This window comes from Mercurialis annua, linkage group LG1-X, assembly GCF_937616625.2.
Source record: "Mercurialis annua linkage group LG1-X, ddMerAnnu1.2, whole genome shotgun sequence".
NCBI lineage: Eukaryota > Viridiplantae > Streptophyta > Magnoliopsida > Malpighiales > Euphorbiaceae > Mercurialis > Mercurialis annua.
In genome coordinates, this window is record NC_065570.1 from 65,775,862 (window position 1) to 65,797,520 (window position 21,659).

General features: G+C 32.2%; 5 protein-coding genes across 6 annotated transcripts; 4 read left to right on the top strand and 1 right to left on the bottom strand.

Annotated features, from left to right (window-relative positions):
- Positions 1 to 636: 636 nt before the first annotated feature.
- On the top strand, positions 637 to 4,815 carry LOC126688029 (methyl-CpG-binding domain-containing protein 10-like). Of its 2 annotated transcripts, XM_050382601.2 has the most exons (3): positions 637 to 763; positions 871 to 951; positions 3,695 to 4,815. In XM_050382601.2, exons 2-3 carry the CDS (start codon positions 877 to 879, stop codon positions 4,523 to 4,525), a joined length of 906 nt encoding a protein of 301 aa, XP_050238558.1. In that variant the 5' UTR covers positions 637 to 763; positions 871 to 876; the 3' UTR covers positions 4,526 to 4,815. The 2 variants fall into 2 exon arrangements, with proteins under 2 accessions (XP_050238558.1, XP_050238551.1); XM_050382594.2 differs by lacking the exons at positions 637 to 763; positions 871 to 951 and adding an exon at positions 961 to 3,181.
- On the bottom strand, positions 4,806 to 6,390 carry LOC126688045 (thylakoid lumenal 16.5 kDa protein, chloroplastic). The gene is made up of 4 exons (XM_050382613.2): positions 5,942 to 6,390; positions 5,373 to 5,512; positions 5,138 to 5,210; positions 4,806 to 5,036 (listed from the first exon to the last, which is right to left on the bottom strand). Exons 1-4 carry the CDS (start codon positions 6,297 to 6,299, stop codon positions 4,927 to 4,929), a joined length of 681 nt encoding a protein of 226 aa, XP_050238570.1. The 5' UTR covers positions 6,300 to 6,390; the 3' UTR covers positions 4,806 to 4,926.
- A 4,681-nt stretch (positions 6,391 to 11,071) lies between these two features.
- LOC126664713 (glucan endo-1,3-beta-glucosidase 14) lies at positions 11,072 to 15,151 on the top strand. Its single transcript, XM_050357228.2, has 3 exons — positions 11,072 to 11,576; positions 12,521 to 13,560; positions 14,689 to 15,151. The coding sequence occupies exons 1-3, from the start codon at positions 11,513 to 11,515 to the stop codon at positions 14,773 to 14,775; spliced, it is 1,191 nt and encodes a 396-aa protein (XP_050213185.1). The 5' UTR covers positions 11,072 to 11,512; the 3' UTR covers positions 14,776 to 15,151.
- An 800-nt stretch (positions 15,152 to 15,951) lies between these two features.
- LOC126667319 (mavicyanin-like) lies at positions 15,952 to 17,162 on the top strand. The gene is made up of 2 exons (XM_050360283.2): positions 15,952 to 16,261; positions 16,656 to 17,162. The coding sequence occupies exons 1-2, from the start codon at positions 16,066 to 16,068 to the stop codon at positions 17,027 to 17,029; spliced, it is 570 nt and encodes a 189-aa protein (XP_050216240.1). The 5' UTR covers positions 15,952 to 16,065; the 3' UTR covers positions 17,030 to 17,162.
- Positions 17,163 to 19,934: 2,772 nt separating this feature from the next.
- On the top strand, positions 19,935 to 20,973 carry LOC126667307 (cucumber peeling cupredoxin-like). The gene is made up of 2 exons (XM_050360278.2): positions 19,935 to 20,206; positions 20,345 to 20,973. The coding sequence occupies exons 1-2, from the start codon at positions 20,011 to 20,013 to the stop codon at positions 20,794 to 20,796; spliced, it is 648 nt and encodes a 215-aa protein (XP_050216235.1). The 5' UTR covers positions 19,935 to 20,010; the 3' UTR covers positions 20,797 to 20,973.
- The last annotated feature ends 686 nt before the right edge of the window (positions 20,974 to 21,659 follow it).

Sequence of the window (21,659 nt, forward strand, 5' to 3'; positions counted from 1 at the left end):
TAAATTTTTAAAATTTATATGTACAGTAGGTAAAACAATAGCTAAGGAGTTAAATAGAAAAATAATATAGTTGAGAGATTAAATAGAAAAAAAATACTCCCTCCGTCCCGTTTAAGAAGTCCCATATTCTATTTTGAGATGTCCCATTTAAAAAGTCTCATTACTATTTTTAGAGTATTTTTTCATTGAATACCCAATTTTACCCTTATTTTAGTTATCTTAAAAGAGTTCTATGAAAAATTCCACTATCATTAATAGGGGCAAAATATGAAAAAACATGAAAAAATAAGAATAATTAATGTTTTCTTAATTTGTGTGTAAAGTCAAATGGGACTTCTAAAGTGGGACGGAGGGAGTAGTTAAGAAGTCCAATAGATTATAAAATTAGTTTAGAGCTTGTACGAAACGAAATGATAAAGCTTAGGGATTAAATAATGTATTGAGCCGAAAACAATAACTATATCACAAAAAATGATTTAACAACCAAAGAGCATTACTATTATGACGGCCGACATAGTAACGGCATGATCCAAACCATTAACTGCTCTTCAATGGTAACAGGTGTCGTTCAAATGAAGCACCGTCACACTCCAAAAATACCCAACACATTAATCACAAATCTCAAACAGATAATTTTTTTGTTCACAAAAAAAATCAGTTTTATCTCCTGCTTCGCAACTACAAGAAAATAAAAAGAAGAGAGAAGAACATAATAGAAAAAAGAAGAAGAAGAAATTGTTAATATATAACTCAACAGTCGCATGTGGGTTTTATTTTATTTAGTTGTTTAATAGATTATATAATTAGTTGTTTCTTTTAGAAATGTTAATAGATTTAAATTTTGTGTTAATTAATTTGTTGAAATTGCAGGTGAAAATGGAGAAGGAGACACTGTTAACAAATGAGGAATTTTCTTTAGAGCTTCCTGCCCCTTCTGGCTGGAAGAAGAAGGTTACTTATTTTCTTTCTCATTTAATTTTTCTGTGATAATGTTAATTTTTTTTAATGTTAGCTTGAATTGCTTGAGGGGTTTTCAAATTATTTGGTGGGTGGTTTTTCCTTTTCTTTTTGGGGTGTAATTTTCTGCTTAGGGTTTGTTATGTTCTTTGTGCTTTTTTTCTGGGTTCTGTTGAAAACATTAGTAATTTTCGATCTGATTAGGTCAGTTTGTTTTGAATTTTTTGTAGTTTTCTGGGTTGTACTACTTTTGATTTCTGATATTGTAAACCCTTTATTAGAGTATAATCAATTATAGGCTTTTGACTAATTTTGAACTGTAACATATGCTCTGATACTAATTTGTTCCATGTCATTTGGATAATGTTATGTTACTTATATTTTTCCCCTTAACTAACATTCTTTTAGCTCTTAAGTTTTAATAATAATAGAAAATTGCGTACAATCTGCTGAATAAGTGATTCTTTTATCAGTATCTTTTAAATTGATTAGTGGTTCCATCTTTTTGTTGCTCCTAAGGCCTTCATCATGTTAGTGGCGTTTTATTTATTTCAGTATTTTGCTTTGTTGTGCTGTCGATGTTGATTTTTTTTTAGCCGAGTTCAAGTCTACGTGATGCGATTAATTTCTGACCGGTTTGTGGGGCTCACTTTTGTTTTTTTTACTCTTTTATTTGCTTGGGAGAATTTAATTAGGACATGACCAAACTTTTTTTGAGTTATAAATGAGACTTGCATCCTTGAAAAGGACAAAGTGACGAAAGTAGATCTGATTGTTTTTTCTAGGCCAATCTGCCATCTCTTACATTCTCTCCAACAATTTATTTTCCATCCTTTCTTTAGGGGGAAAAGGGTAAGAAATTCCATATATGGGAGTTGGATCACTGTCATTAAACACCAGAGTCATTGGCTAAGAGATTATTTGGTTAAGGATGAAAATTTGCATTAGTCATTGTATGTTTGGTTGACATATGGTATTAAATTAGTATTTCTCATTATCTTACAAAGCAACACAGTGTTATTGCTAGAACATGGAAAATAAACTCCAGGATTACATGTTTTCTAAAACAAGAGGAATCAAAAATCCATTAGCTGCACCTTTGAATATGGCGTTTATTTCATTTGCTTTTACAGGCATCATGTGCTTGGCTATTCTGTATCTGGCCATCTATATACTCTAATTAAGAAGTGCATGTAAGCGGTGATGGAACAGTTTATTGTGATCAAAATTTTCCTCAGTTTCCAAAGTTAGCTATATCCGGTGTTTAGGCTACATTTTAATTCTTTCTGGGTCAGCTGATAAAAGGAGAACTTTCTGTCACCTTGTGATTTCCTCATTTTTCCTTGCTTATGCGAATAAATTGTTACTCAACAACCTACTACTTTCAGGAAGTGAAGGTGTGGGAAATTGTATTAGCCAACTTGATTTCGATTTATCTTCCTAGTCACCCTTTTGAAGTCTCAGCTGATTTGGGCAAGGAGTCTCCTTTTCTTTTTCTTTCTTGCTAAAGTAGGTTAAGATTGCATTTACTTGGGAACATTTTATGGGCACAATTAAATGAAAATGTTTAATTGATCAAGGCCTTAAATTCTCATTCGCCTAAGATTCAAATGACAACATTCCTTTTTAGGATGGGTAGCCAGTATTGATATCTTGGAATTATCTATGTGATCTTCCTTCCTATATGGTTCTTTAATTTCTTGAATTCGTTGTAGTTAGTTACTTGTCACCCTAGATCCTGCGTCATCAAGCTGTATCATGAATTGGAATCATAGCATTCTATTCTATCTTGTACTCTTACTGTATAAACCATGTATCCAAGTACATCTACATTTGATCTTCTTCTGCTTGAGCTGCAGCAAACTGTTATGGCAGAAATTTCATTTTGTCTCTTCCATTCTTCTAAAGGACGTCTTTCATCTTGTCTCGATCCATGAACAAGGCCAACTAGCACAGAAACTTTTCAACTCGTCTTAAAGGATTTCTTTAACATAGTATTGGCCAGTTTTGCAATTATCTTCTGATCTCGTGTGTTTGTCAAACCTTTCAGTTGTATATCTGACTCTTTAGATACTTTTTTTTATGTTTTCTAATATGCGGTGTATTCTGCAAAGAAATTTGATTACTTCCCCAAGGCATGAACATGCCTGTTATGGATGATGTCTATTGGACATCATGGAGCCAGGGGTTACTTTCATGTCTCACAACTGAAAGTTGGAGGAAGGTTAGGGAGCTTTTTCGTTTTTACAGATTATTCAACTTATTAATTTATTTCCATATCTTTATCATCCAGGAAGCTTAAATAAATTATTTCCTTAAACCTTCAATGATCAGCCGAGTAACTTGATAACTAGAAGTAGTCCAGCTACTTTAAATACCTATATATATGTTGTGACAATCCCATCTAATGAGAATTAGAAGGTCAACATGTATATTTTTAAAATATCTTAAAAAGAAAAATATTAGGTTACAATTTTGAATATTTGGTTTGCAGAAAGCAGTTGATGCAACATCTACTTGAATATGATTTTATAGCTGTAGTTCGTAAAATACATTTTTGTCCTGTGAAATGTTTTTCCTGAAGTTTATCAATGGCCGTCTGCAATGTGTATTTAGCTGTACCTAAGGCTTGGACCTTTGATTAGAATATGATTAGATTTGAAATTTCTTATCCTGCATGTTTTTCCATGCAATAATTTCAGTTAATTAGTTTGTAATTTGATGGTTTACCCGGCAGTTTATTGGCAAGAAGAGTGGAACACCTAGGAAAAGTAAGATTGTATTCACTGCTCCAGAAGGAGAGGAAATCACTAGCAAAAGACAGTTGGAGCAGTATCTCAAAAAACATCCTGGGGGTCCAGCTGCATCTGAGTTTAACTGGGGCAGTACTGACACCCCTAGGCGATCGGCTAGGCTGAGCGGCGGGAAGGAAAAGGAAGCTCCAGCCCCAAAAAGTGAACCTGCAAAGAAGCGAGGCAGGAAATCTTCTGCTTATGAAGAAGAGAACGAAGAAACTGAAACTGCACCGGAAGCAGCTGAGGAGACGACTGAAACTGATAAGGACGGTGCAGAAGTAGATGCTGGAAAGGAGGATGAGAACAAAAGTATGCCACAAGACGGTGATACTAAAATGGAAGTAAACCCTACTGAAGAAGTTAAAACTGATCAAAATGTTGATAAATCTAATGAAATTGAAGAAGGAAAAGGCGAAGTGGAGCCTGCGCACTCAATTGGAACATCTGAAACTTCAGGAGTACCTGAAAAAGAAATGGAAAATGTAGAGGACGAAAAGGTTCAAGAAAAGGAGGAACAACCAGAGGGTGATGCACCTAAAGAAAATGTTTCTAAGGAAGAAGATAAAGCCAACACACCTGTTAATGAGAAGGATAGAGTGGACAAAGAGAAACATGACTCGAATATTCCCGAGTCAATAGGAGAGGCAAAGGATAAAGGAATACTGAATAGTGTGAACGAGACACTCGATTTCACAGGTTTTGAGGAGGTGAACGAGAAGACACAAGGAGAGGTAATTGCAAATGGAAGTGGCGGCAGTGATGCGAAAGCTTGAATTAGTACATTAATTAGAGGTGGCTTCTTCTCTGTCATCCTTTGCTGACCTTTTAGATTGCACAGATCGTCAGACGACAGTAGCTACCTGCCCCACCCCACCCCACCCTGATTGTTAATTTAGACATTGCTCTAATATAGAGTAACAGGTTTAGATGTATAGCAGCTTCTCATTGCTAAACTCGGTCATTATACTAGTATGAATCATATCTCAGATGGTGGTAACATAATCACCTACACACTTTGTAATAAGTTGCTTCTGCAGATTTATGACCATGATGTTGAGAATTATCTATTTCTTTTTCTCTGCCATTTTCATTAAAGTAATTCAGTTGAAGGGTTGAAGAAACATCAAAAACAGAAAGTTCTGAAGGAAAAAAAAAGACATAAGACAGCCTCTCCTTAAAGACCTTTTAGCTGACCAACAAGCCCTGTTAAGGTTGTCCAATTCTCAAATGCTGTTGCTGATGACACAAATGCTGTTTTGGAAGATTCAATGTCGTTTTTCACAACTGCAAAAAATCAAATTATGTTTTTGTAAGTTGAGATGTGTTCTATTCTTAGAAATTCATAGTAATAATTAACATCAGTGTCAGGTTTTACTAAACAATACCTGATGAAATCAGAGAAGCTAGAGATGAATTAAAGGTATCCACTTGATCCTTCTCTTCAGGACTGTTGCTCAGCTGTTAATTTCCATAACACAAAACACAAATCAGACTCCGAATTGTTAATTATCGTAATTGAGCGTTAGATGACTTAACCGTCAGACGATTCTAGACTCGTATTTAAAGCTTTATTATCATGTGGAGCCAATGTGTAACTGTAACCACAGACTTGCTTTTTACCTTTGATAAAGCTAAATTTGCCTTTTGGACCCAATCTGTATCAATTTTTCCCTCAAGAACTGAATTTGCTGCAGATAGATCATTGTTTTCTATGGCTTGGCCTACTTTGCTCAGCTTGTATACTACATCTTGCAAATACGCTGCACCAAAGTTCATATCTTACCATTAATTATGACGCTATTAATAGAACAAAACATGAAAATCAACTTAAATCAAGATTACATAAAACATGGGTTCTGCTTATCATCAATATTGCAGCCTTGCAGGGAATATAAAAAAAATACTTACATGAACCTAATTATGTGGCACTGTGGCATTATTGGATTTGGACATGATAAGCAATCTATAATGAGCATTAACCATCATCAATAAATGTGGTATCTATTGATTTGTTAATTACATTCAATAATGTCACGTAATTAATAGATAATTTATAATCTTACACGGTAAACTAGAATCATACAAGTATTTTTACGGAAGTATAAATCTTCAAACAAAAAATGGAAAACGACAAGTTTCCGTGAAATATAATTTAACATGGCATGATTAAATAATAAAGGAGAATTAACCTTTCTCTTTATTGGATGAATTAATAACACCTTGTCTTTCAATTCTCCTGAGTCGATCCCTTTTGACTTTCTCCATAAGCTCATCGTCCTCGTCAGCTTCTAATATAGCAGCATTACCTCTACTAGTCAATGAGAACACAAAGCCAGTAATGAAGCAAATTGAAAGATTTCTTTTAGTTAAATTTGGAGAAGATGGTGACTTATCACTCAAAGCTTTGCATAATATTATTTGTTTCTTTGCATTATTTTTCTGTGTGCAAATTGATAAAGATGGTGCTAGTGAAGATGACGGTGATGATGAGGAGGGTAAATTGGTGGAGATAAATGAATTTGCAGTTGAGAGAAATGATGATGCCATTCTTGAGTTTTTTTAGTGATTTTGATTGTGTTTCTCGTAAGTTTTGTTTTTTGGTGGGAAAATTAGAGGTATTGATTGATAGTTTTGCAAGTGTTTGTAGTAGAGGATAAGGTTTTGGTGGATTTTGTAATCTGATCCAGTCATTTTTTTTGGCAAAATCCATCTTGAAGTCCCGGTATTTTACTTCTTTTACTAAAAAAACCCTACTCCAAAAACATTGTCTTTCAAATCCCTATATAGTAGACCCTCTAATAGTTAATATTCAATAAATTAATAATTGTAATAATTAATAAAAAATTGGGGGAACCAGCTTCGCTCCACTTCGGATAATTAATAATTCTATTATTTAATAATTAATAAAATTAAAAATATACTCTGTAGAAATATTGATTATTAGAGAGATTTTTTTAAAAAAATATATAACAATTGATGATTTATTTGGGACAACACTAACCTTAATTCATAAGATGGAAGCTGAAATACCTCAAACTATGACTTTCTTGTTTATTTGAATTTTTTTAAGGGAAGTTATTAAATGAACAAGTAAAAGTAAGTAAAGCATCTCTAATATAAAAAGATATTTAAAATTATTTTATTTTATATAACTTTTTGATAATTATTTTTTGATTAATATCAAATTGATATTTTTTGAACTGAATATAAAATTATTTCTTATATATTAAGTGATTGTGAAGTTTATTTAGTTAGCTTTTTTATAATATAATATTAATATTAGATATACGAATGCAGATATTTTAAAATATATTTTATAATTTTTTTATACAAATTTAATAAATTAATAATTCTAATAATTAATAAATTTTTGATCCACCATGTATATTAATTATTAGAGGATCAACTGTATTTGAAAAGTTTTGATTTTCATGCCTTTTTTTTGTGTCTGAAAAACAAATTATAAGTAGAAGAGACTGGAAAAACATAAAAAGGAATATAAAAATTGAAATTTGGCAAATATAAAAACTGAAACGATTGACTTTTTTGAATTAGGAATTCCTGAATAAAAATGATAAATTACAGAAATCTCAGAATGAGTTAATCAGTTTTTCTTTCAATGTTCAAGGGTATTCTTGTCCATCTATTTTCTTTGCTTTAGAAATTTGCTACTTTGCTCTCTCGAAAAAAAAATTAGTGAGACTATTGGAATTTTTTACTTTTTGGTTGAATTGCATAAATTTTAATTATAGCTATAATGTATTTGAATATGATATTCCAAGTCAAATAGATAATTGATAACATAATATAGACGAAACAGCTGCAAAAATCCAAGAATTAGACACAAAATTGTCATAGCCCAGTCTCGGCCGTAACATCCGAAATCAAGAGCCTACATCTTCTTATTCCGGCTCCAAAACCTAAAGTGGCCCGCTTTTCCTAGATCCAGACTACCCGAGATTAATTCAAGTCGGAATGTTGTGTCTTAAACCCGGAGAAGGAATCAAACCAATATGCCTGAACTCGGTCCTAAGGTATTGGAATAAAGAACTCCAAGGATCTTTTGACAAGAGATTCTCTGACAATGGAACGTCCGATAAGGAAATATTTGGCACCCTACGAATACCGCCTCTGTATATCACGCACCTAACAAAAAAAATAACCGAATGGAACACGCCATCACCTTCAAACTCGGCCACATCATAACAAACTCGGCCAGGTAAGAGGTAGTAGGGTTAATGCTTTTTTTCACACTCTATAGTTATCTTTCTTTGAGATGAATCCTCTATTTCAAAGATGGTGATGGATTTGGTGAAATTTCAAACTACAAATGCCTTTGGTTTTATTTAATTTTTATTTTTAAAATATGAATTTACATCTAACTATTTAACTTTTTGATTTTAATGTAATAGTCTTGTAATTTTAGTATTCGGTTATGCATCTCTAAAAATTAATTTATATTATTATTTTAATATAATACTCGTAGTCTTAGTGATTTTCGAACCGAATTGTACCGAACCTTTTTTCTGGGATGAGTTCTTGTTTGTATATCTTTATTCTATATTTTTTTTTTATCAAATTCTCATTTTATAGCTAGCACAGTTCCTTATTTATGTGGGAGTTATAAATGTTTTAATTCATTTGCCGTGATGTTCATAAATGGTTCAGATCAAAGATTTAAATCTTTGAACTGTTGGAAACGTTAGAACCGGATCTTCGAACCGAACCGTACAGAAAATATAATTCTCAGACCGAACCAAACCGATTTACAGTAAGATTCTAAAGATTTTATTTTACCAATTCACGACATTTAGTACGGTTCCGGAAATTTACCAATCCCCAAATTTTCCTGAACTGTGCACATCCGAATTTTCGTTATCTTCAATTAAGTTTATAGGCTGCTACTATTTCAAAATGCTAATTTAAGTATTCAAGTGTTCATCGAACTATGTACTGCCTTTTAATAAGCAATCTAAATTAATTTTGTCTTTCAAATTTTGACAAAAAATTATGTTTCATTATTTATCTTTTAAAATTATAATGTTTTGATGTCCGTTTCGAATCGTTATCATTTTGTCGTGCTAGTCAGATCATAAAAAGATATGGTTGATAAAATTAAAAGAATCATTTGTGAAGTACGTAGCTTCATTTTGAGAAGCTTACCTCGTCAAAAAGATAGATTATCAAATGGGATGGTGAGGCGGACATCCATGAAGTTGGGACAGTTTGAAGAGGGTGAATTTGTTAGTTGCTCCACCTGCTAGCTATTGCCATCACTTAACTCTAATTTAGTTGCTTAATTAGTTCAATATATTGCTAATTTAATTGCCTTACAACCCTTTTTATGGAGTTTAACAAAAGAGAGGATCGTAAGAAAGTAAAAGATTCCCTTAATGTGATGTGTAAGATGGCAATTGGCAATCAAAAAAGGCCATACTCTTACGATCGAACACCATTACCTCATGCCACCTCTAAAGATTAACCTTTTGGGTCACATTTTATATGGTAGTGCTAATAATAATATTAGCTAGTAAGACACCTTCTCTTTTGAGGTTTCTAAAGTCATTAAAATATAATTATATAATTTAAAAATGGAATGAAATAATTAAGAAAACGATTGATATTTGTTTTTTGAAGGTAAAATAATAAATGATGCTTAATGGTTAAGAGAATGTTACTTTTTTTATTTGTTTCCATAGATTTGCCTCACTATAGTACCCACAATTCACCAAAAATCTCAAAAGAGAAGACAAGGAGACAACGATTATAAAAATGTACACCAAAAACCAAACAAATATATATAAAAAAATTATCCTTCAAAAATAAATTATAAAAATGTATATATACAAACGAGGAGACAACGATTTTACAGTTAAAGAATTAGATATTAATGTCCCTTCACGAGAGATATGAGAGGTTTTTAGTGTGTTGTCTATCAAACAATCTAACAATTTGTTCTCTTTTTGTCGACAAGATACTTCGCGGATAAACCAATTGTTTATTTTTTTGTGTTTTAAAAAAATTGAAACAAAAGAAGTATATTAATTTTTTTTCTCCGAGCTAGACGTTAGATAGATATAGGCACTTAACATTTACAACAATTATTATTTACAAACTACAATTATCTCATTATCAACATATGCATTGCTTAACAATTTGAGTCGTCTTGACGGAACGATGCTGCATCCGACGTCATAGTCTTCCATCTTATTTTTTTTAATCTTTCGTCTTCATTCATGTAGTCTTTTATTTTAGTCTTAAATGAAATATTAAACTTTTTAGGTTATCTAGTTTATTCAAAATTACATAAAGGGTATTATGTTTCAAATCGTTAAATAAAGGTCACTCAATTTTGATTTTATTATGACGGAAGGTCACCGTTGTACAAAAGGGTCCTTGAGTTTATCGCGAATTACAAAAAGGGTATTGAGTTATACTTTTTGTTAAAAAAAAGATATTAAATTATACATACTTTTGTAGTCCTGGTATGCGGATATTAAACTCTCTAGGTCACTGAGTTATTCCAATATTACAGAAAGGATACTAAGTGTCAAATCGTTAAAAAATAGTCACTAAATTATCAAATTATATCACGGGATGTCACTCGAGGCAAAACGCATCAAACCTTTTGCATTTTATCCTACGTGGCATCCCATAATTACAAAAAGGTGTATAATTCAGTATCATTTTTTAACAAAATGGTATAACTCAGTACCCGTTTTGTAATTTGCGATAAATTTAATGACCTTCTTTTAAGACGGTGACCTCCTCTAAAAATATTGAAATAACTTAATGACTCAGAGAGTTTAATATCCCCTGGTATGTCATGTAAACAAAAATGCAAAAGGTCAATTTGTTTTAGTTCGGGTGATTTCTCGTTGATATAATTTGAAAAGTTAGTAATTTTTTTTAATATTTTAAACTTAATATCGTTTTTTAACATTTTAATTTGATATTTTTTTTATAATTTCAAAAAAAAATTGAGTGATCTGACAAGTTCAATATCCATCTTAAATGCCTTACCACTTGAGCTAGAGATAAATGATAAGAAGTTTTAATTGGCTTTTACCACGCATGTAGAATTAGATCTTTACAAATTAAATTGGAAACCTCAATCTTAAACTATCAGTATTTCAGTGAGAAATTTTTAAAACCTAGATTTACATGGTCAAAATACAACGTAAACATTTTGAAATTCAAATTTATACATTTTGAAAAATAAATTGACTCCAATACTTCAACAAGGACAAGAACTGAAAATTAATTACTAAATAAGTTAATAAAATATATAAAATTGAACAAACCAAAACTAAAGCCCACACAAAACCCCCACTTACCTTACACTAACACCAACTCAAAAAGTCTCCAAGAAAACGACCGCCAAAACCAAATTATTTTGTTTCAGTCTGCAATTATTAACCCAGATTTTGTATTTAAAGATTGTATATTTTCTTTGAAATACTATAGATTATACACAATATATATAAGGAAAGATTTAAAATTTGATGGAGAAGAGTGAAAAAGTTGGAATTTTTAGTTTATAGAAAGTGGAAAATGTTCGAATCTTTATCTTTTGATGTCTTATGGCATGCAATCAGAAGCAGCAGAAGAGGAGGATCAAGATCAAGAACAAGAACAAGAACAAGAACCAGCATTTCAATTGTGTAACTGGATTTTCTTTCTCAAAACAATTTCTGTTATCATCTAAAAGAAAAGTTATTTAATTTTTGATTCTTTTTTTTCCTTTTTTACTAAAGAAAATGAAAAGCTGTTACAGTATTTATTGGTTCTTCTTCTTGTGCCTCTTCTTTGCTTCGATCATTGGTACTTTCTCTTCTCTTTAATTGTACTTAGTTGGAATTTTTTTCTGGGTTTTGAATTGATTTATATTTGTTTGTGATTTGCTTTGGTTGATCTTTGATTTTGATGGAATGGGATCAATTTGGATGGATTTTTATTGTGTTTCAATTGTGATCAGTTTTTCTAGCTTTTGATGGTTTGAAAGTGTTTTGACTACAGTCAACTGGAAGTTTTTTGTTTCCATTTATGGTTTCCCTTACTGTTTTTGGGTCATTTAGGTCATCTTGTTGTTTAGATTACAAAAGAGTAGAGGAAATTTTGTGGAATTTTACTGGGAATTATGGTTAATGAATTGATTCATATAATGTTTATGAGATGTAATTTAGTAAAGCTCTGTGCCCATGGATGATTAGTTTGATTCTCTTTCTGTAGTTTGTGAACATGATGAAATGTTTTGGAGTTGTAATGAAACCCTCTTCTAGTCCATTTTAATGATCTTTTTTTTGTCTTCCGAATTTCATTATATTGCATCTCAGAAAAGAATAATATATACTTTTGTTATTAGCATGTTGTGTTTTGTCAATTTAAAGTAGAGCATAAATCTGTAGTTCTTTCAGTGAAGTGTTATCAATGATATAGTGGGAAAACAGGTGAATATATGCGCCTTTCTTCCTTGCAAACATACAAAATCCTAGTGTTTAGTCATAATTGACTCCACGAAACATGACTAGTTCGATCTAGGGTTCACTTGAGGTAGCATGGACACTGACACGGAAAAACGATTTATAATGAAGTTTCATGTCCGAAACGTCAAGTTTCCGAAATGGGAAACGTGGATTAAATGAAGTGTTGGTGCTACATAGCTTGAGCTTGTTGTTTCTATTGTGTTTGATTATTACATACTCTCTAAACTAGTGATCATTTAGCTAATCGAACTGTTTCTTTTTTTTCTTGTTTTGTGCTGGCAGCACCTCGAACAGTGCAAGCATTTACCGGAACATATGGAATAAATTATGGAAGAATTGCCGATAATATACCTTCACCAGATAAAGTAGCCACACTTCTCAGGGCTGCAAAAATAAAGAACGTTCGGATTTATGATGCTGATCACAGTGTCCTCAAAGCATTTAGTGGTACGGGACTTGAACTTGTGGTAGGGCTACCAAATGGATACGTGAAAGATATGAGTGCTAATGCAAGCAATGCCATGAGTTGGGTTAAAGAAAATGTGCAGGCATTCCTTCCCAAGACGAGTATTCGGGGGATTGCTGTCGGAAATGAAATTTTAGGAGGAGGTGATTATGAACTCTGGGCAGCTCTTCCCGGTGCAGTTAAAAATATTTACAATGCCGTAAATAAACTTCATTTAGCTGACATAGTTCAGATTACTACAGCACATTCACAGAATGTTTTTGCTAATTCCTACCCGCCATCTTCATGTGTATTTAAAGAAAATGTTGCTCAATTTATGAAACCGCTCTTGCAGTTCTTTGCTCAAATTGGTTCTCCATTCTGCTTGAATGCTTATCCATTCCTGGACTACATGGGCGATCCAGAGAATATCGATATCAACTATGCACTTTTTCAGAAGACGGAGGGTATATATGATCCGAAAACTGATCTTCACTATGATAACATGCTTGATGCTCAGATTGATGCGGCCTATGCTGCATTGGAAGATGCTGGAATTAAGAAGATGGAAGTGATAGTTACCGAGACTGGTTGGGCTTCACGCGGAGATGATAACGAAGCTGCTGCAACATTTGATAATGCAAGAACATACAACTTTAATCTGCGTAAAAGGCTTGCAAAAAAGAAAGGCACTCCTTTCAGACCGAAAATGGTAGTAAAGGCATATGTTTTTGCAATTTTTAATGAGGATATGAAGCCTGGGCCAACTTCTGAGAGGAATTTTGGGTTGTTCAAGCCTGACGGAACCATTTCATATGATGTCGGGTTTCACGGACTTAAATCTTCGTCCGCTGAACTGTCCCTTTTTTCTTTTAAGGTATGATAATTTTTACACTAGCAAACATGATTTTAGTTGGTCAACTGATGGTCTTGCGATTGAATGGATCTATGTTGAAATTTGTACAAATTGGATCAAGATTTAACATGTTAATTATGTAAATGTATTATTTTGTTTATCATGTCGTTGTAATGAGTTTGCAGCTCTTTTCTTTTTTGAATTGCTATAACATAATTTATCTGGTCTTTTAGGTTAGGCTTGAGTTGTTCAGCTGTCTTGAGGATGTTATTTCTTTCCTTTTAAAATGACTTTTTACAATCTTAGCAGGCATTTTTTCGGTTTGTAGCTGTACTCGGTATAATTGGTTTCCTAGGCAGTTATAGCTTTAGTTAATTAGTTCATATTATTTATTTTCTATACTTTTTGTTTTTTTTTCTTGTAGAAATTGTTAGCTGTTTTGTAAAGTGGTGTCGTTAAGCATCTTTAGCTTGAATGTAGCAGATGAATTCTGAGATATAATAAATATATTAGATTGCTAACTGCACTGGAATATAAAATTACGGAGTTATGATTCTACATGGATATTATGTTAGAAATAGGTAGATACATTCACCATCGGATATCATTAAGGACATATAAATTGACGTATATAACTATTTCAATGACCTGATACCGAAGCTATGAATTTTAATTTTTTTCTACACTCTGGGATAAAGAATCCTTTAATAGCCTGATACCGGTTACATGAATGGTTTGTTCTGTGTCGGTCTTGCCAAAGTTATGATTTTGACCCATATGAGTGTTCTTTCATGATTGATTCTATAATTTATGTCGTTATTTGAATTGCATAACATAATCCTCAACAATTTTTGAGTGATGATTTCTACATGGATAGTATGTTAAGATATATATAAGTCACATTCACTATCAAATATGATATAGATATATATAAATCAATGTAATGGTTTATAGGACGTGATTGATGAATAATAGCCAGATACACGTTAAATGGATGGTTTTATCGCTATTCTTTCTGAAGTTGATGATTGTGATCGATATGAGTATTATCTCTTGATTGATTTTATGTCATAATTTGAATTGCATAACATAATCCACAACAAATGTTTCACGAATTCTTTTTCCTGGCTTTTTATGTGCATGGTGCAGGCTGTTCGAGATCAAGGCTTATCGAGTTCTTGTTTCTGGGCTCTGGCAGTATCTACTGTGGCATCACTCCTATTATTAAGACTATGATTTTAGAGCAGAAAAACAGCATCTGGTGATCAAAACTTGTAGGTTCGTTTCAGAAGCATTCTTGTCGCTCATACAACATTTATCGATGTATCCGCATAAAGTTTCCGCCGGAAATAGCTGATTAATCATATTTCTGAGCTATGTATATTTCTTTTTCTGGAGTAGATGGTTAAAATTACCTGCCACTATTGGGAGTGGTGGAATCTTCCATTAGAGTGTATTTTTCAAAGCATAATTGTTAAAGTATAAATGATCTGCTTAATATCTCAGCTATGACACGGTCTCTGTTTTTAGTGTTAAAAATATGTAAATAATACCACAAACCGACCCCGGAATTTTAGTTGTACTTTAATGAAATATGATATTCTCAGCTTTATACATTTTTCATGACAGGTCGTCTTGCTTTTAATGGGTCAAAATTGGTTTAACCTTTGCATTACTAGTAGAATATTATGTAATTAGCGTGTCTAATTTGAATAAGCTTTTAGGTTAATTTTTATTTTGCCAAAGTGGGCAATTATTTTAGTGTCTATATTTGTGACCAATATATGATTTCATATAGTCTGATTTAGTTCGATATTCAAACCAAGACCGATTGGATTGGTTCAAAGTTCAAACTATATTATAAACCAATATTTTTAAATTGAACCAGTAGCTGAAATAATGAGATAACAGGTTCAAAGTTCAACCAATTCAACCATCGGTTCAATCAATTCAACTATCAACTTAATCGGTTAAATTTAAAAAGTACTTAATATTTATGTAATATACGTAATGCTCCCGAGTGTACAACTAAATTGAAAAGGCAGTATGGATCACACTCTAATTGATAGAACTGAAACATTTTTATGATCTAATTGGTCCAATAGTTTTTGATTTTTACAGTTTTTTCTAGTTCAAAGTGGTTGAAATGTACTTTTAACTTTTAGGAAAGAATCAAAGTGGACGGACTTTCGGTTCTTAGTCAAACCGGTCTGCCCGGTTTGGTTCTCAAAACACTGGTATAAACATTTCCACATAGTCTATTCATACATATCTGATACAATTCAACAACTGCTCCATGGAAGAAAAGAAAATAGAACTAGTCAAACTCGAGACAATCCATCTATCCATATAGGCAATCTGATTGTCAATATTTACATCCTCAATCTTTTACTCTATAAATACATTCCACATAATTACAATTATATTACAAACTCGTCCATATAAATAGAGCAAGAAGAAAGAAACATATATACTAGAGAGAAGGGCGACCTGACATTAAGAACACAATCATATTAATTTATTTTGATGGCTAAATCGATGAATATGAAAAGTATTGTTGCTATTGTAGCAATAATGATAATTGGAGGAGCAACTCTACAAAGAACAGAAGCAGCAGTTCATGTTGTAGGAGATGCTGTGGGATGGCAAAATAATGTTCCTAACATTAATTACTATGCTAATTGGGCTTCTACTCGTAATTTTACCATTGGTGACACTCTAAGTAAGCTTTCTTTTCTTTGTTTTCTGTTTAGTAATTGTGTCCACAGTCATACTTATATGATCAACTGAGAGAAATCTGACATCTTCAAATGCTTGGGCTCGCCAGGGGTGTTGAAAGTATATATGGAGGGGCAAAAGTGAGCTATGTTAGAATTGAGGGACTAGAATGAATATGGAAACAAAATTTCAGTAGCGAGTATGAAAGTTTTTCAAAAACATTTAATTAAAGTTTCTCAAAAACATCTACCGTAAGATTATTTCTCGAATCTAAAAAAAGAAATTATTTCACGCATTTATCATATGTGCTTACACTAAACTACTTATGTTACCTAGAGAGTTTCAAATAGTAACATTTATCATGGTTTAATTAACAAAGTTTCTTCAATTATGTACAGTCTTCAACTTCGGTACCGGAGTACATAATGTGCTTACAGTAAGTTTGGATGATTTTAACGACTGTGACACAGACCAAAACCCCAGCCTTTTAAACAATGGACCAGCGAACATAACTCTTCGTACCAGCGGCATGCAATATTATATTTGTGCATTTCCCGGCCACTGCTCAAGAGGCCAAAAATTAGCAATTAATGTTGCTGCCACCGCCACGCCTTCGACCCCTTCAACGCCCGGCACCACCAACCCTTCTACCCCCTCACCGCCTGGAACCACCGTCACCCAGTCTCCACCACCGTCTGCCGACTCTGCCACAAGTGTTGCTGCTAATGTTGCTTTGACGACGTTGATGTCCATAGCCATGGCTTTCATGTGATATTTTTGTTAAATTTGATTTGACATAGTAATAATTAAATTGTGTGGATCGTTTACATATGTATGTAGACAATTATTCATTTGATCGGGCAGCATCTGTTGCTGTATTTCAATAAAACAGTATTATTCGTTCATTTTTAAGTAATTTATGTCAGTATTGGTTTACAAAATATAACACTTTTTTTTATCTAAATGTAGTTGAAAAGATTTTTATATAAAAAATTGCATAACTCGACTTTCATACCCTCTTCATATTAAATACTTTCATTCATCATTATTATTTTTAAAGATATTAATTGAAGAAGATAAAAAAGGAGCGCAAACTATTTAGAGACCCTCACATATATTATAAATAATTCACACTTTCACGTCTCATGTTTGAAAATTAAACGATATGATCCTCTATTTAATCATTCCGTCCTTTTTACTATTAGTCAAATGAGTCAAATTGAGACAATAATATTATTGAATCAATAGTAACGATTTCGATAGAACTATTTCGATATCTATTTTTTATACAGTTTTTTTTATATTTATACTGTCCCGAAATAGTGTTTAAAAATGAAAATCTTACGAACTTTAAAATAAAACAATTAGTTAAATTTTTAATACCATTTATAGAACAAGATTCAAATTCAAATTATCTAAAATATGAAGAACGTTTTTTTTAAAAAAATTGAAAACTTATAATGTAGATGCATGGAGTTTTATATAAATTAATTATATAATCCTTCTAAGTTTTAAAATGTGATATTTTTGCTTTGAACCCCTTATAAATATTATTCTCGCCTTCACCTAATACGTATTGAAATGGGAGTAGATCACCTCAAGTTCAAAATTTCCTCCTTTCTTCCCAAGTCCAATTAGATGTTTGACACCTAAGTAAAATGATAAAAATGGAGGGAATTAAATATCATTTTACTTAGATGTCAAAAATTGAAGTGGACTTAAGGGAAATGGAGGGAATTAAATATCATTTTACTTAGATGTTAAAAATTGAAGTGGACTTGAGGAAAATGGAGGGAATTAAATATCATTTTACTTAAATGTCAAAAATTGAAGTGGACTTGAGAGAAATGGAGGGAATTTGAACTTAAGAGGAGCCCCTAAATTAAATATCATTTGCTTTGAACCCCTAAATTGAAATTGTATTTGTCCCACGTCGCCAAATTATTAGATTTAGTTTCTAAATTTTTTTAATGTTTCATATTCGATTTAATGAAATTTTATTAATTTTTTTAAATATATAAATTACAAGGTTAATGTCAAAAAAATCACAAATTTTACACGTTTTTTATTTTAATCACGCAGTTTAAATTTTCTCATTTATAATAGTAAAAAGAAAAAAAAAGGAAAATTCTTGGCACATGCTTATCACAAACAAAATTAGGTATTGATTAGAAAATGAGAAAGCTTGGATAATGAAACGCAAGATAGAAGATGTTGAACATGCGAGACAATTATGAATAAGGAAGCATCCAAGACAAACACAAAAGTCTCTATTTTAATATTAGGAATGTGTAAATAATACCACAAACCGACCACATATATTTACTTTAACTTTAATGAAATATGATATTCTCTGCTTTATACCTTTATCATGACATGAATAATTATAGCTCTTAATGGGTCAAGTTGATTTAATCTTGCATTACTAATAAAATATTTTGTAATTAGCGTGTCAAATTTGAATCAACTTTTCATTTCATTATTTTACTATTTTATTTTCGTGACTATTTTGAGATGATATAATCCCATTTAGTTTCGTATTCAAAACAAGACCGAATGGATTGGTTCAATAAACCAATATTTTAAAAATCAAACCGGTAAGTAAATCGATGAAGCAACTTGTTCAAAATTCAAACAGTCCAACCGTCACTTCAACCAATTAAATTTAAAAACATATAGTTATATAATATGTGTATATCTTTTCTATAATAAATCTATATATAATTTTTTTAAATACATATATAAAATTATAAATAGCAAATAAATTAGAAAAACTATTTATAAGTCACATAGCTGGCTACGATTCATAAGTCGACAATTTCGCTTTAAAACGCTGGTTCACAGTTTAAGAAACACTTGAACCAGTCTTGAACTGCCACTTAAGTAGTTCTGGGTCGATCTGAAACCGGCTGGTTTTGATTCATAGTTTCGATTTCGGCTGGTTTTAAAAATACTTTTTTTTTTCAATTAAGTTTAAATATTTACAATTTAGTTAAAATAAAAATTGATTTTCAGACATACGATTAACTGTACTTAAAATTTAAAAGTTTCATTTAACTTTTATCATAAATACATGTATAATAAATAACTTAAAATGATATATTTTTTTTAAAAATCCGGTGTGGAACAAACTATCAGTTTGGAATTAAAGTTGGCAGTTTCGATTTCAAAAATATTAAACTGGCCAGCAACCGACCTCCCTTCGGTTTTGAGTCGGTTTAGATTTGGTCTAGAGTTTGATTGGTTTGAGGCCGGGTTTGACCGGACCGATTCACTGTTCAACCCGACCTATGTCCCACCTTAGGGTCACACTCGAATTGATAAATAAAGAACCAAAAACATTTTACGATTTAATTAGTTTAGTAATTTTTGATTTTTAGAGTTTTTCTAGTTGAAAGAGGTTGAACTGTACTTTCCAACCGGACTAAACTCCAGTTTATGTGAAGTCGGTTAAACCGGTCGGTCCGATTTGGTTCTGAAAACAGTGTTATTAACAAATGCACATAGTCTATCCACACATAGATGGTGATACAATTCAACAGCTACTCCTGGGAAAATAATAATAATAATAGACCTTGTCAAAGAAATCCATCTATCCACGTAAGCATTATAATGGTCAACATTTACATCCTCAACTTTTTACTCTATAAATACATTCAACATAATTACAATAGAATCATAAACTCTTTCATACACTTAAACCAACTAGAGAGAAGGGCGACCGGACCATTGAGAACACAAAATCATAGTTTGATGGCTAAATTGATAAATATGAAAAGTATTGTTGCCATTGTAGCAATAATAGTAATTGGAGGAGCAACTCTAGAAAGCACAGAAGCAGCAGTTCATGTTGTAGGAGATGCTTTGGGGTGGCAAAACGCTCTTCCTAATTCCACTTATTATGCTAACTGGGCCGCTGCTCGCAACTTCACCATTGGTGACACTCTAAGTAAGCTTTCTTTTTCTATCTTGTTTTTATTTCTTAGTTCAGCCAACTGAATTATATATACTTGTTGTTTAATAACACAGTGTTTTAGATACTTAATTACCCTCAATGAATTAACATGGCTGTTTCAATCATGGACAGTCTTCAACTTCGCTACCGGAGTACACAATGTGGCCACAGTAAGATTGGATGATTTTAGTGACTGTGACACTGATTCAGACGACAACATTGATCTTATCAACAGTGGACCAGCCAATATAACTCTTACTACCAGTGGCATGCAATATTATATTTGTGCCTTTCCCGGTCATTGCTTAACAGGCCAAAAGTTAGCTATTAATGTTGTTGCTGCCACCACCCCTTCCACCCCCTCACCGCCTAGTACCCCCACTCCTTCCACCCCCCCACCGCCTGGCACCACCAACACTTCGACCCCCTCACCGCCTGGCACCACCAACACTTCAGCCCCATCACCGCCCGGCACCACTATCACTCCGTCTTCACCACCACCGCCCATTGCCGACTCTGCCACAAGTGTTGCTGCTAATGTTGCTTTGATGACGTTGATGTCCGTAGCCATGGCTTTCGTATGATATTTTTATTAAAATGTTTTGTGAATTTTATAGATATCTACAGAGATAATTATTCATTTGATGATGATTGATCGGGTATCATTTGTTGTTGTATTTCAATAAACATTAGGATTTATTTTAGCAAATATTTTTGCTATTGTATTTCAATAAAACATTATGATTTCTTTTTACAAGCAATTGTTGTTGATGTTGTAATTTTGTCAATCTCGTCGTATAGAAAAATATTATTATAAAATCATATGAACCTTTAAATAAGTTTTTAATATCATAGATCAACAATTTCAAACTCACTTAATCCGAATTAAATAATTTATCTATAATATAGAAACAAATTTAAGAAATGGAGATTTATAATTTGGGTGCATGAATAATTAAAATATTAATTATTTAACCCTTCTAGATTAGAATTCTTTTGCTTTAACCCCTAATAAATATATTATTTGTGACTATATTATTGCCTTTACCTAATAGGCTATCAATACTTTGATAGGCCAACATTGACTTGGCTATAATTTGTTATTACATTGCAAAAAAGATTATATCAGCCTAGTAATCCCAAACAAAATTAGGTATTGACTAGAAAATGAGAAAGCTTGTAGAATGAAACAAACACAACATAGAAGATGTTGAACATTCATGACAAAATAAAAGAGAGATTGTAATGACGGAAACCCACCCCCTAACAGACAAATTCGATAGATTTCTCAAATTGTAAATCAATCAGGCATGTGGACAATTAATTTCATGAATTGAAAATTCATTTTCTTCCTTCATAACAACCACTAACCGGTTTGGATCCACTACTGGGCCACAACTGGCCCGAAACAGAGAGCCAACTGATTTTGTACCCTGCACTTCCCACA

Coding starts and splice junctions, on each gene's coding strand:
- LOC126688029 (XM_050382594.2), top strand. CDS start 3,095: ATGAACATGCCTGTTATGGATGATGTCTATTGGACATCATGGAGCCAG. Junction 3,182..3,694: donor CAACTGAAAGTTGGAGGAAG/GTTAGGGAGCTT, acceptor TTTACCCGGCAG/TTTATTGGCAAGAAGAGTGG.
- LOC126688045 (XM_050382613.2), bottom strand. CDS start 6,299: ATGGCATCATCATTTCTCTCAACTGCAAATTCATTTATCTCCACCAAT. Junction 5,211..5,372: donor CAAATTTAGCTTTATCAAAG/GTAAAAAGCAAG, acceptor GGAAATTAACAG/CTGAGCAACAGTCCTGAAGA. Junction 5,037..5,137: donor AGCTTCTCTGATTTCATCAG/GTATTGTTTAGT, acceptor GATTTTTTGCAG/TTGTGAAAAACGACATTGAA.
- LOC126664713 (XM_050357228.2), top strand. CDS start 11,513: ATGAAAAGCTGTTACAGTATTTATTGGTTCTTCTTCTTGTGCCTCTTC. Junction 11,577..12,520: donor CTTCTTTGCTTCGATCATTG/GTACTTTCTCTT, acceptor TTGTGCTGGCAG/CACCTCGAACAGTGCAAGCA. Junction 13,561..14,688: donor TGTCCCTTTTTTCTTTTAAG/GTATGATAATTT, acceptor TGCATGGTGCAG/GCTGTTCGAGATCAAGGCTT.
- LOC126667319 (XM_050360283.2), top strand. CDS start 16,066: ATGGCTAAATCGATGAATATGAAAAGTATTGTTGCTATTGTAGCAATA. Junction 16,262..16,655: donor TACCATTGGTGACACTCTAA/GTAAGCTTTCTT, acceptor AATTATGTACAG/TCTTCAACTTCGGTACCGGA.
- LOC126667307 (XM_050360278.2), top strand. CDS start 20,011: ATGGCTAAATTGATAAATATGAAAAGTATTGTTGCCATTGTAGCAATA. Junction 20,207..20,344: donor CACCATTGGTGACACTCTAA/GTAAGCTTTCTT, acceptor AATCATGGACAG/TCTTCAACTTCGCTACCGGA.